This window comes from Anastrepha obliqua, chromosome 2 (genome assembly GCF_027943255.1).
Source record: "Anastrepha obliqua isolate idAnaObli1 chromosome 2, idAnaObli1_1.0, whole genome shotgun sequence".
Taxonomy (NCBI): Eukaryota; Metazoa; Arthropoda; class Insecta; order Diptera; family Tephritidae; genus Anastrepha; species Anastrepha obliqua.
This window is the reverse complement of record NC_072893.1, coordinates 93,057,924-93,071,701: the sequence shown is the minus strand read 5'-3', so window position 1 is coordinate 93,071,701 and position 13,778 is coordinate 93,057,924. Positions and strand designations below refer to the sequence as shown.

Here is a 13,778-nt window from a genome sequence, read left to right as displayed (position 1 = left end):
TTCTTATTTTGATCCCTAGAATATGGTTTTCACAGAGCAATGGGCGATTTTTTTGCCTCCCCACAAAAGACACTAAAAGTTCGACCCAAATTGGGGGGCATCAGAATTCGTTTTAGAGGTATGGTTCCTTCGGCAAAGTTTCTTATTTTGATCCCTAGAATATGATTTTCACAGAGCAATGGGCGATTTTTTTTTGCCTCCTCACAAGTCGACCCAGCCTTATATATATACATATAAATAAATAGATGCATGCGTATAATACGCAGCAGGACATTTTGCACAACGTCAAATAACATTAAATAAACAAAATATGATAAATACGACCCCGCACATCAATAAAAATTCACAGCTCTTAACCGCCCGATTAATGAGCAGAACTTCGAGGGCCTTTTTGGCTTTCATTTGAACAGAGATTTGTTTGCCTATCGATCAAATGCTTGATTCTGACATGTTTTCCAAGAAAAAAAAGCCTGATTAACATTTAATTTAGTTTGTTTAGTTGTTTAACTTTTACTATATTTTTGTAAAAAATTTTGTAGCTTATTTTTAACTAACTTCAATACGTCTTACAACCTTCAAAGCACTTTTCATAGACTGCTATTGGAATCGCCTTCTACTCCTACGAATTATCGTTTATCGCCCTACAACTCTTGACGCCACACAAAACCATGTCAGGTAAGAATACTGGCTTTACGTATAGTAACTTTGGTTTTGGTGAAATATGAACATGAAAATAAAAAGTGTGAGCCCATATCTGAGCGTGGTGACGAAATCGTGAGTTATTTCTTCACAATTCCTGCCTATTGCGAAGAATATTTTTCTTTAAATGACCCATGCGATACTCCCTGTTACTATTTGGAACTATTTCGGAGTGCCGTTCCGATGTTTATATCTTCGTTTCGATATTACATTCAGATGCTCTTGGTAATTATTGCTTCGATAAGATTTTGAACCAAAGAAAGCATTTCTTTAGCTATTTGCAAAAATAAAAATCAACACGTCACAAACCACAACAGGACATCATATATAATAATCTTCACTGATCCGTATGAGATACCAATATCTGCTAGTTTCTTCCTAATGCTTTAGTACAATTTTCTTAAATTTTTAGATATTTTCGTCAGTACCTGTAACCAATCAGTCCCCTAGGCTGGCGTTAACATCTTTAATGTGCTGTTTTGTCTCAAGATGCCATTGTTTTCGGCGGGTTCGAGCTCCACACGGAAAAAGCATTACTGCAGCTGCTCTAGGAGGCCAGCATAAAGCTGTCCAATTACTATTAGTCCGATGCGAATACATATATTCTCGATGGACTTATCGGTTCCGTTGGCCGCTGCCTCCTTTAAGCTGAAAAAATATCAAAGTTTTATCTGAAGTGACTACCCAATTTAACCAGTCTCTGCCGTAGCTCTAAACGTAGGAAAAGAATTAATTGCACTCATTTTCACGTAGCCACTAAAAGGTTGTAGGTTTTAGCTTTTTAAGAAGTAAACTGAAAAAATGTTTAAAATTTATTAATATTCCTCGATCGAGTGAACAGAAAAGGTATTTCATTATTTGACGACCACATCCAAAATACTTGGACCAATTGACATTTGATTTGAAATCTAAACTGTAGAAAAACACATATAAAACGCAAATCAACCTCAACTGAAACTAAAGGAAGGTCCCCTGTATTTTACGAATGATTCAGAATTGAATTCCCGGAACCCAATTGTCTCACCTTGTGTAACTGTAACAATAGAAAAACTAATACCCGCCATCGCAATTCAAAGTCAGGTTAAAAGTCAGTGGGTGAGACCAACAGCCAAAAGAACAGAAAGGCGGAAAAACTTGTTTAGAGCTTAGTAAGTTACACAGTTGGAATGCTTCGCATCATTGAACGAACGAATAGGTAGATCGACCAAATGCGAAAGCTATACTGGATGCTTACAAACAAACAAATAATATTAACAACGACAACAACCTCATGCGGCAACAAGGGACAGCCAGTGGACGCCGGTGCCGTTCATCAGAATACTTTGTTAGAACAGCCTTGGCGTGAAGTGAAAAATGTGAAAATGTGAGAAAATGATGTAAAATATAAAATAGTAAAGAGAAATTGCAAAAAGGTTTGGCCCAGTCGCCTAGCGTATTTTTCAGTAAACAAAGCTGAGTGAACCTGGCGATATCGGGAGGAGGAAATAAGGTGTGAAAAAAGTATTGGAACTGCATACCGTCGTTTTCTTGCAGGAAAATTTTAGTTTAAGATAAGAAATACGGGAATTAAAAAAAAAAAAAACATGAATGCATATAAAGTGATTTCCGAAAGGAAGATTTCAATAGCCTTCTAAATCATGTAGTTTTTATATACAAATGTACAGCACGCAATAAAACGATAGCACGTCTTATTTTAAACAGTTTTGAGTATTTTTTTTTTAATTATATGAATCCAAATATAGAATTTTATACAAAAACTAAAAAATTTCCACAAAATTTCCATTTCAATTCAACGGTTTTATTTAGAATTTCTAAACAAAATTTTGGGATGCATTTGCTATATGGAGAAAATTCGCAACACCAAGGAAAAAAATATAAAAATCAAAGGTATTTTTCAAATTTGCCCTTTATTGTGCTATAATTTAATAAGCTGCAAAACTGCATACCAAAAATTCCAATTAAAATGCGTAGATTGTAATTGAAAATGTGTCGAATTTCTCTCATTTCTATATAAAGTTTGAAACTTGGATTTATATGGGTTTTGTTTATATAAACAAAAAATTATCAACATTTAGAAAACAAAACAAACGAATACTGATAAAAATACTAATGTGCCGTTTTTTTGTTTATGGCGATAATTCACAGAATGTTTTTTCTGAAATTTAGGCGCAAAAATTAGTTTATTACACTTCTTAAGAAAGTGAGTAGTGTTCCAATTTTAGTAGTCGTTTCTTATTGCTTATTTTTCTCAGTAAATAAAACCACATATTGAAAGGCACTATATCAAACCAACCTACCTCCACACACCCAACATAATTGTAGGTGGGTATGGGCTCGACAAGTCACATTGTGTAATAATTCAATGCACAGGAGGGAAACTTAACTATTGCTGATGGGCACAAAAGTTACAAAAGTTCATTATAAAAATTACGACACAAAAGCTTGTGTGAGATAAAAAAGTATGAGTAAGTCTGTATGTTTGTGTTCCAAGTAAATTTTTCACTTCTCTTAACTACAGGGAGGGCCAAATAAGACCTACTAGTAGGCTACTACTACTACGCAGCAGGTCCATAGTTTGCCTAGCAGTATGCGCAGTTGCTCCATCTTGTTGAAACCACAAAGTTTTCAATCAATGTTCTGTAAGAAGCCCCTGAAATCGATTCCGGCGCTTCATCCTCATTTTCGGGGGACTAGTGGCCATAACACCGCACCAAACAGTACATTTAGATGGGAGCAACTGATGTTGGTGTGTTGCCCTTGGTTTTTCAGAGCTCCACAATCTACAGTTTGGTTTGTTGACATAACCATGTAAAGGGAAATGCGCTTCATCCTACATCAAAAATGTTGCCGATATTTACGCTGCCTTAAAACGATTGATCGTTGACAAGAATGGAAAAACTCGATTATTTTAACGCGTTGTGTTGTACTGTAGGGTTCCATAATAAATTTCCACCAATTCAGTTATAACCTACAAAAAGAGAAAAATAAATATGTCAAAAAATAAAAAAAGTTATTTGTACTGTATAAGCAGGCTGGGTACAGCACTTCTGATACCCATGCATTTGGAACATCTAAATGATGGAAGTCGATTAACTGACACGGCAATGGCTGATTCTATCGAATTCTGTCAAAAATCTAGTGGTTCAACCACAAGTTTTCATGTGTCACCTTGTGATTTATCACAGTACTATTAGCGAAAGTAAGAACGTAGAATAAAAAATTGAAGCCGAGTTGTTAACCTCCTCTTAAAGTAGGTTAAAAATGAAAATAAAATATGCCACACAAAAGTTGCGTGACGCAGAAGATGTAAACCATTTATTTATTTTTTATTTTTATTATATTTTTTTACTCATCACTTAATGTATTTTTATGATTTATGATATCACCTGACATAATTATGATGACATATAGAGGTATAAACAGAAGTTATGTACCTGCTGGCAAAGTAATGTAGCACATAAAAGCTACGAGTACGGTTTGTGTGAGCCCAGCAGGGCATGTGTGTACGAATAGAAATTCCTTCGAAACTAAATCGCTCGATAAATTTGATTCCTGCCAAATAATAATAGGTCGCCGTAAACGAATAGGTCAGGCTATGGTAAAGAGGTGTAAATGATTTCTAACTAATATTCAGTTCCTGGGCAATGAAGTAGGTGCTAGTTTGTCAGTTCGACTCGCCGATTTCCATTATTAAAACCAACATTTTTGGCAACTGGCTTACCAGAGCTTGCTTAATAGTGAAGGGAGTAGTTAAAATCACCGCTTTGCTATTGCATTTGATACCGTACTGGGTCTATAAGCACTTATTTGTTTCACATCGTCGGTAGGAGTATAGAGGACGTATTGAGGATATTCTTCTTCTTCTTAATTGGCGCGATAACCGCTTACGCGATTTTGGCCAAGTTTAACAAAGCGCGCCAGTCGTTTCTTTCTCGTGCTAACCGGCGCCAATTGGACACTCCATGTGAAGCCAAGTCCTTCTCCACCTGATCTTTCCAACGCAGTGGAGACCTTCCTCTTCCTCTACTACCACCAACTGGTACCGCATCGAATATTTTTAGAGCCGGAGCGTTTGCATCCATTCGGACGACATGACCCAGCCAACGTAGCCGCTGGATCTTTATTCGCTGCGCTATGTCTATGTTGTCGTTCCATCGCCTGTGATATTCGCCGTTGCCAAAAATCTTACGCAGAATCTTTCTCTCAAACACTCCAAGCGTCGCTTCATCGGATGTTGTCATCGTCCACGCTTCTGCGCCATACGTTAGGACGGGCATGATGAGAGTTTGGAGAATGTTGGTTTTGTTCGTCGAGAGAGGACTTTACTACTCCAGACCCATTCGCTTTGCCTCTTTATCCAGTTTGGAGAAGGCAGAACTAACAGCGCGGTTGTTAAGGCCGATGATGTCGATATCATCGCCATACGCAAACAATTGTACGCTCTTATAAAAAATTGTGCCTGAGCGATTAAGTTCTGCGGATAGCGGATATTAGTATTTTCTTTTATTGTCTTATTGTCTACATTTTGGAAGCATATAACACAAGACTGGCTTCCTAAAAGAAACAAAATATGTCAACGAACAGACTTTCTTCGATTTAGCTTAAATAAGGAAGATATCCTTAACTCAATCCTGCTACACAACTTATTCCTTATTTCGGCTAAATTTCTCACACAAAGTGGCACAAAATTAATCATCCATTTTTTATTTTTTTTAATATTGTAAATATTTTTTAAATAAAATAATAAAAGATTTTGAGTAATGGAAATCTTCATTTTGACACTTACGCGCTCCATTCCCTGTCGTTTGTATATTACAGTTGTCTAGTTCTAGTTACGATTGACGTACAACGGCGTTCGGAAAAATTGTAAATCTTCCGATAGGGTGATTAAATTTGCAAAATCTTGTATAAGAGTTTTTTAGTACTAAGAATAAACTTCCGAGGTTTAATAATTAAAATAAAAAACGTAAGAGTTGCTGAACAACCTTCAACATCGATATCTCGACGTTCTGAGTAATTAGGCATTCATCAATCGATTGTTTGGTGATTTTGCTTATAGACGCGCTCATGGTAAGCATTTAAATGATATCATTTTTCACATATATTTGTTAAGAGCAGTATTTTGAATAAAAATAGTAAAACCTAAAAAAATCTAAATTTGCATATGTTTTATATTATTTTGAAAAAAGGATCTTCCATAGATTCTAGGCTGTACCACAAGACTCCTTCACAAACTATAGGGGACAAATAAAAGCTCCTCATCTCTAAAATGTTGTTTATTGTGTGAAAGTCCTTATCCCAATAAAAGTAAAGCAAAAAGTTCATGGGCAAGCTGATTCACAATTGGCATTTCCGACTGCGTTTGTTAAAATTAAATACAAAAACAAAACTATTAACACTCAAAGGCATTTGGAGCCCCATTAAGCTCCGTTAATATTTTAAGCGTATAAAAATAAAACTGGCGTTAATAAATTTTCAGCCCTTTCAAGCAAATGCGTGAATTTTACCACAAAAAGGAACGATTTGTAGAGTAATCGCCTTAGCTGACCGGCCGAATTTTTACAGCGTATATTTGTTTTGAATTTAAATTGGCATTAAACCGCAGTTAAAGGGATATCCTTATGCACCCACATAAACACACATATATAGATGAAAGCAAGCAAATAAAGTGATTGTGGTTGGGTGGCTGTTTGCTGGCGCACTTTCATTAACTACTTTCGACTGCGCCCGCAAAAAGCAAGCATACACACGCACACATCCTCCCACACATACGAAAAATGACATATTTACATGGAAATTTGAAATGCCCATATGTGCGCACAAACTTGACCTACAAAACTTCGCTAACTCAGTCACCACATAACATGCAACATGCTGCGGCAGAGCGACCGTGCGACCGAACGTCAGGCCAAAAACCAAAAGCAAAAGTACAAGTGTGGGGTGGTGTGTATGTATGTGTACATAAACCAGGCTATAGTTCGTGAAATAAGACAGTGCAATAGGCTGCGACCCTGAAAGCAGGTATTTGTATTGGTTAGAGTAACAAACTCGCTGGCAGCTGACTCACTGTTGACAGCCAACGTCAATGCCAAGCGTTTACTAAAATTACATCAGCTTTTGAAAATTACTGAAATACTGCAAACCAAAATATTATAAAAAAAACAACAAAAGAAAAAATGCGAAAAATACATCAGAATAAAAAATGAACTCGCATTTGAACAGTTGATGAAAAGCCAGGCAAGCAGCGTTGTTCTTGTTTTTTCTTCCTGTTTTTCTTTTTAGAACACTTTATTTGTACGCGCTTACGCTGTGCATAACGGAAATCCATTTTATACTCAGCCACGCGTGCAAACTAGCATGAATAAATACGTGAACATAATATGTATGTATGCATGTGTGTACATATGTACATAGCCATAGCTCACCAGAAAGGAGTACGTAAATGCGCGCATATATGTATTTATATGTTTACAGTTAATTCCTTTTGATGGAAAATCATTATTGCGCTGAATAGTTGAACGAAAAAATAAAAAACATACAAAAACAAAAACGAAATATCAGTAAAGCACAGGTAAAACTGCATTGCATTTCAGCTGGGGCGAAAGAAAGCGTTGGCGCTGCATCAACTCATTGCATTTGGCTAATTCAACTCCTACACAGGTATTCTCATCATCAGCTGTGTGGGTTGCTATTACGTGAGCCAAAGTACACACAGACGTGCATATACATATGTATGTATGTAGCTGTTGGCCTTTTAAAAGATATTCAATATTTTAAAGCAATGCGCGTATTATGGCTCGTACAAATAGTCAGTTTGTAATTCCTATCCTTGGTAATGGTTTTTGGTTGGTGTGCATTCAACGTTGAAGATGGCCTTAAGGCTCACGTGTACCTGTTAAGCATATGTATGTATGTATATTTTATGTGCACTCCCACGCAAAACCACCAGCCAGGCTGGCCGCCAGTCAGCCACGCAAGAGGACATTCAGTGTTCGTTTCAATGCCATTCGGGCTATAAAGCTTAATGTTGTTGCTTATACAAAATTTCATTCAAATAAAAGTACTCTTAATCGCAAATGTAATCGTATTTTATGAGCATTATATAACGGTAATGGCTTCAAGAAAATAGCAAATGTGTGCATGTACTGGTTTATCAGATAAGGCATTTAAAAATTATATATTTTACTCGTAGAAAAATAAGCTGGTCTTATTTTGCAACTTAAGACACTTTGAGCAATATTTTAATACTTGATGCTCCCCACGGTTCGTCCCGCAAAGGGCTTCCTGTTAGCATAACACAACCGCACTCAACAAATTTTATGTCTAACAAAATTTTCCTCTTAAGTATTTCTAAAAAACACAAATTCAATCCTTACTCGGTCTTCTCTAGTCTATCTACTATAGGTGCCGCCACTTCTCTGCTCGCTATACTCGAGCTCTGCTCGACTGACGAGAAATTTGTGTGTGAAAGAAACAACCCAGTTATCGAGCAAGATTCGTACAACTCATTATTTTCAATGCTGCCAACTCTCTTTTCTGATATTAGGCAGGTTCCATTGAACTCATACAGGGAGACATTTGTTAATTCAACTTTGCAAATTCTCCTTTGGTGTTGCTCGTGGTGTTCACGCACGGCAACTCCGTTGCTTGCAATGGTTTAGCTTTTGGTATACAGTTAACTACTACAGGGTTTGATTGAAAAGTAATGAGTCTTATTTTTTTAAGCAGTTTAATTAAACCTTTTGGCTTATATGTACAACTAATATTCTTTAAAATAGGACCCTTGAGCGTCAATACAGCGCTGGTAGCGGTCATTCCACTGCAGGAAACATTTTTTAAACTCATCCGCCGGAAGCGCGTTCAATTCGGCTGTCAGAGTCAGGGTCAAAGTGAGATTTTTCGTTCGACCCAAATTGGGGCACATCAGAATTCGTTTTAGAGGTATGGCTCCTTCGGCAAAGTTTCTTATTTTGATCCCTATAATACGATTTTCACAGAGCAATGAGCGATTTTTAAATCGACCCGCCCTAATATATATACATATATACGACACTTCATACTCCTGGGGTGCCCGTTGCCCGAAAGCGTACACCAGGGGTTGTTTCACATTTGACCTCATCGTGCATATAGCGCACCACTACATGACATTTTTATAGAGGCTGATATTTGACATTTAAAGTAAGGCTGATATTTGTAAAAAAATGTTGGTTCAATTTTCATGGCGTTATGATTATTTTTAGGACGACCGCTATAGCCGCATGGGTTGTTGCGATTCGGTAGTGTGATTCGAAACACACTGTGGGCACGGAACATCAAAATGATAGAAAAAGTTTGTGTAGTAGCGGGCACCGGTAAGTACTGTAAAGGGTGGGCCATATAGCTTTTGCTTTTTTAACCACCTATTTTTTGAGAATGGTGACACAAATGACATGTCAAATGTGTTAATAATTTACTAAAAGGTTTGACATTTACGAAATGGGACGCTATACGCTTGAACAAAATTGGGAAATATTGAAAACCTATAGATGAGCATTTTTACCGAAAAATCATCTTTTCTGATGAAGCTCATTTTCACATCGGTGGCTACGTCAATAAGCAAAATTGTCGGATTAGGGGCTCAGAAAATCCACACATTACTGTAGAGAAGGAAATGCATCTACAACGAGTTACTGTTTGGTGCAGTTTTTGGTCTGGCGAAGCCCAACAATCGAAAATGTGCTTAAAAATTGGGTTGATCGAATGGCCTACTGTAAAGCCAGTCGTGGCAGTCATTTGAACGATATTATTTTTCATTCATAAATGGCAAAGTTCAATCTTCAAAATAAAAAAAAAAGTTTGAAAAAATATTGATTAGTTTTTTTATAGCTTTTTTATAGCAAAAAGCAAATTTTACATGGCCCTATATATATAATAAGTCTTCTTCACACCATTTGCTGTTTGGAACGTGACAGCTTTGAAGATAAAACATAGACGATGAAGGACCAAGAGAATGATATTTCAACTGAAAATAGGCGTAATAAAGTTTTTCAAGAGCCAATCAATTCAATTTGGCGGCCGCCGTAGCCGAATGTTGTTTTAATTTCGCGTAATAGCTATTGCCTAATAGCGTGACATTAACATTTGCTGCAGAAAATTCCATTCAACATAAAATTTATCTCTGAAATTTACTCCATATGAAAGTCAGTGCTACCAATAACAAAAGGCTGTGCTGCCAAACTAACGACGAAAAACAAAGTGAACAGAACTGATCACAAATTGAGCTAAATATCGATCTATCTCATTGGGCCTCTTCTTTTCGCCAAGACTTAGCAAGTGGCGAACTGATGAAGCAACTGGTACAAATGAACATATGTCGGCAATGCGGGAAGAGAGCTGCCTTAAGTTACATGTGTTGGTAAGACAGTGCGTCGAATGAGCTTTAGCCATACTCGCTAGTGGCGAATCTTACTCGATAACTTTGTTGTTGCTTCGCATGCAAATTTTTGCATTTGCGTGCAAAACCGTTATCCGAATCATTGGCTATTGGAACACAGCTAGTACGCTCACACTTGATAGCTTAATTCAAGTCCGTTTTAGTATAGGCGAAGTGCAATCAACTCATAAATACTTCGCTTTATGATCCCACACAATAATGCAATATTTTTTCTGCTCCCGGATATTCGTTCAATACCTTGCAGTCCATGCTGTTCAACACAAATTCAGGCACATAGTTTGATAAACGCTTAACTGAGATTGCGTGGTCTGTTTACCTTTGGCGAATCGCATTTTTCGTATTTCGTATTAATTTTACTTTCTCAATTTTTATAAAAATGTAATTTACGAAAAAAAAATGGGGCAAGGTTTTAAAAATTTACGATGTGAATAAAGTAAATACAAGCGTTGTTCTCATGTTTCCCCATTTTTACTATTCAATTGCAGGCTTTCACATCCTGACACGTTTTGTGTACGAGCCTACACAAGAATTTTATCGGAATCGCATTTCCGTAAGTGGAACAAAAGCAGCTACACGGTTGCTACTATTTGCTGCAACGACTGCTACAGTAACAACAATATAAGCATAACGAAAATGTCCATATCGACAAAGCACACATATCTTGCTTTTATGTCAGGGCCGCACAGCACTCCCGAATGCGAAAACCCCAACAGCTCCAATTGTAAAAGCAGTTACCACCCACCACATCAGAACAACTTTCGACGCCACCATCAACACATTCCACGCTTGTGCTGCACTTCGACTCGCCTCAGTTTTGTCACAATCCTACTGGTTTCGTTGTTGCTTAGCGCGCAGCTGCACTCCACAGAAGCCAAACCAAAGTCGCGTAAAAGTTCCACCAGTCATCACAGTAACGATGAGAAATCACCATCGGAGGGTCAGCGCTTCGCAATGGAACCGCAAGACCAAACCGCTGTTGTGGGCTCACGCGTTACGTTGCCTTGCCGTGTGATGGGAAAGGTGGGCGCATTGCAATGGACTAAAGATGATTTTGGCCTGGGCCAGCATCGTAATTTGAGCGGCTTTGAAAGGTATTCGATGGTGGGCAGCGATGAGGAGGGCGACTTTTCGCTAGATATTTATCCAGTGATGCTGGACGATGACGCCAAATATCAGTGCCAAGTTGGGCCCGGGCCGGAGGGTGAGGCAGGCATCCGTTCGCGTTTTGCCAAGTTGACTATACTGGTACCACCGGAAGCGCCGAAAATTACACAGGGTGAAGTTATTTTTACAACGGAGGACCGAGAGATTGAGCTGGAGTGCGTATCGGCGGGTGGCAAACCTGCGGCCGAGGTGAGTAAAATTTGTATAATATTACTTTAAAATGTCACACAACCTAGTCCATCAATTGGACTTTTAATAAAATTGAAACACAAGCAGTCGAGGAGTTACACAATTAAACATTTCCGCCGAAATTTACCTGTAACTTTCATTTAAAATCGCGCGCCAACTATGACTTCGCTGCTGTTACAGTTGAAATAACACTGCAGTAACAGTTGCGGAGCTGCTCATCCCTTTGACACCCGCCTGTATAGATGGCGCCCGCGTACATTTATGCACATTTCCGGCGAATTGTACTTGGCGCAAGAGGTCGCTCGTATTCAGTCACTAATCTTTCTGGCGAATTTCGCTTCGCTTCGTTCTTCAATGAAAAACCCCCTCTAACAGTTATAAAGCCACTGCATTGACAGTTTGAGCGCCATTAACTTAATTGATAAAAACTCTGGTTTTGCTTAGTTTATTTTTTTTTTTTATAACTCCCAATTATGTTTTAAATTTGTTATCGTTTGCGCTACACAAACCAGCACCGTTTACTTAACTTTATTACTTAACAATATTTTTACTCACTCAGATCACTTGGATTGATGGTCTTGGCAATGTGCTAACCAAAGGCATCGAATATGTGAAAGAACCATTATCGGACTCGAGGCGTATAACAGCCAAGTCGATATTGAAGTTGGCACCCAAGAAAGAGCATCACAATACGACATTCACTTGCCAAGCGCAGAATACAGCGGATCGTACTTATCGCTCTGCTAAAATATTAATAGAGGTGAGCCACCAATACTTGGTTTTTTTTTTGTTATTTACTATTTTAATTTAAATATTTGCCATCAATTCAGGTTAAATATGCACCTAAGGTGGTGGTTTCCGTCATCAGCGGCGCCTTGGCTGGTGGTCGCATACTTGAAGGCTCCGAAGTAATACTATCCTGCCAGGCGGAAGCAAATCCACCACCGCAAAGCTATCGGTGGTTCATAAATGATGAGTTGGTGACTGGAGATTACACTACGAAGATGGTGAGATTTTTTATCCGTTAAAACCTTATTTTCTGTGACTTATTTCTTTACTTTATTCTCTGGCAGATCATACACAATGTTACGCGTCAGCATCATGAAGCTTTGGTTAAATGTGAAGTTGTCAATGCGGTGGGAAAAAGCGAAGAGACTGAAACATTGGACATCGGCTGTGAGTATCTGAATTGACTTTGATTTTAAGTAATTTTGGTAAAACAAAACCTAGCACACATTTAAAAAAAGAAAATTTTGTCGGTCAGGTTCTGTAATTCGCTTCCGCGATAAAATTACAGTGAAATTCTCGGGCAATTGCAAGAATTCATTCATTAATTTATAAAAACATAAATCAAAATAGAATATAAAATATAAAAAGGGAATACTAAAAAATTATAATATATAAATTTAAAAATAATAGTAATAAAAGAGGTTGTCTGTAAAGTCGGTTTACTGACGATAGTTTAACGTGACAACGTCATAACAAAATACTGATGTAAGGGTTGCAATTTTCAAAACAAAATTTTAATTTTATTTGTTTGATAGATATTTTGTATGGATATAGAGGAGGGGGTGAATGGAATTGCAATGGAATAGGTCAAGTTACATTTACACAAACGTGAAAAATGACGAAACATTTATCAAATTCATGAATGATATGTTCAATTTCGATTGTGCATCAGACGTTAATAAGTCAACAACACTAAGAGACACCATCATCGATTTGCCTTTTTCAAGACACTTTCCACTCGAAACACTCCCTTTAATTTCCTACTTTTTCTATCATCGTCGGAAGAAGGCATATGCAAATACAAGTATGTGAATTTATATACAAATGCGCATATATTATACATATACATACATATATACGCTCACTTAAGTAGGAGAGAGCAAGATGTCGAACGTTGCCGTTCGTTTGCTTTGTTTGCTTTGTCGTTCGTTCCGCGCTTTCGCTTGCAGTTCATTTAAGGTAACGGCAATGAGCAAGGTAACGACAAATGAGCAAGGTAACACTAATGAGCAAGGTAGCGACACATTTTTTCGTGCGTGCAGCCGGCTAAATCGAATTATAAGACGTTATCACGTCAATAAAAAACAAAATTCGCGTTTAATTTCCTAACTCGTTTTTTCTTACAGATGGTCCTGTTTTTAAACACCGGCCCATGTCTGTTGAAGCGGACTTAGGCACCAATGCGAATTTGCGTTGCAACGTAGATGGCAATCCAACGCCTGAAATCGAATGGATTAATGAAAATACAGATCAGGTATGCTACTACTTACATGCAAACCCCCAT

The 13,778-nt window shown here is 37.7% G+C and overlaps 1 protein-coding gene across 1 annotated transcript in view; it reads left to right on the top strand.

The window, feature by feature from the left end:
• The window catches only part of LOC129238983 (irregular chiasm C-roughest protein), a 109,068-nt gene that overhangs the window by 92,879 nt on the left and 2,411 nt on the right, over positions 1-13,778 (top strand). The window contains exons 3-7 of the mRNA XM_054874235.1: positions 10,618-11,485; positions 12,045-12,245; positions 12,316-12,492; positions 12,559-12,661; positions 13,621-13,748. Coding sequence (XP_054730210.1) covers positions 10,766-11,485; positions 12,045-12,245; positions 12,316-12,492; positions 12,559-12,661; positions 13,621-13,748 — 1,329 coding nt within the window. The 5' untranslated portion in view covers positions 10,618-10,765. The remainder of the gene's footprint in view (positions 1-10,617; positions 11,486-12,044; positions 12,246-12,315; positions 12,493-12,558; positions 12,662-13,620; positions 13,749-13,778) is intronic.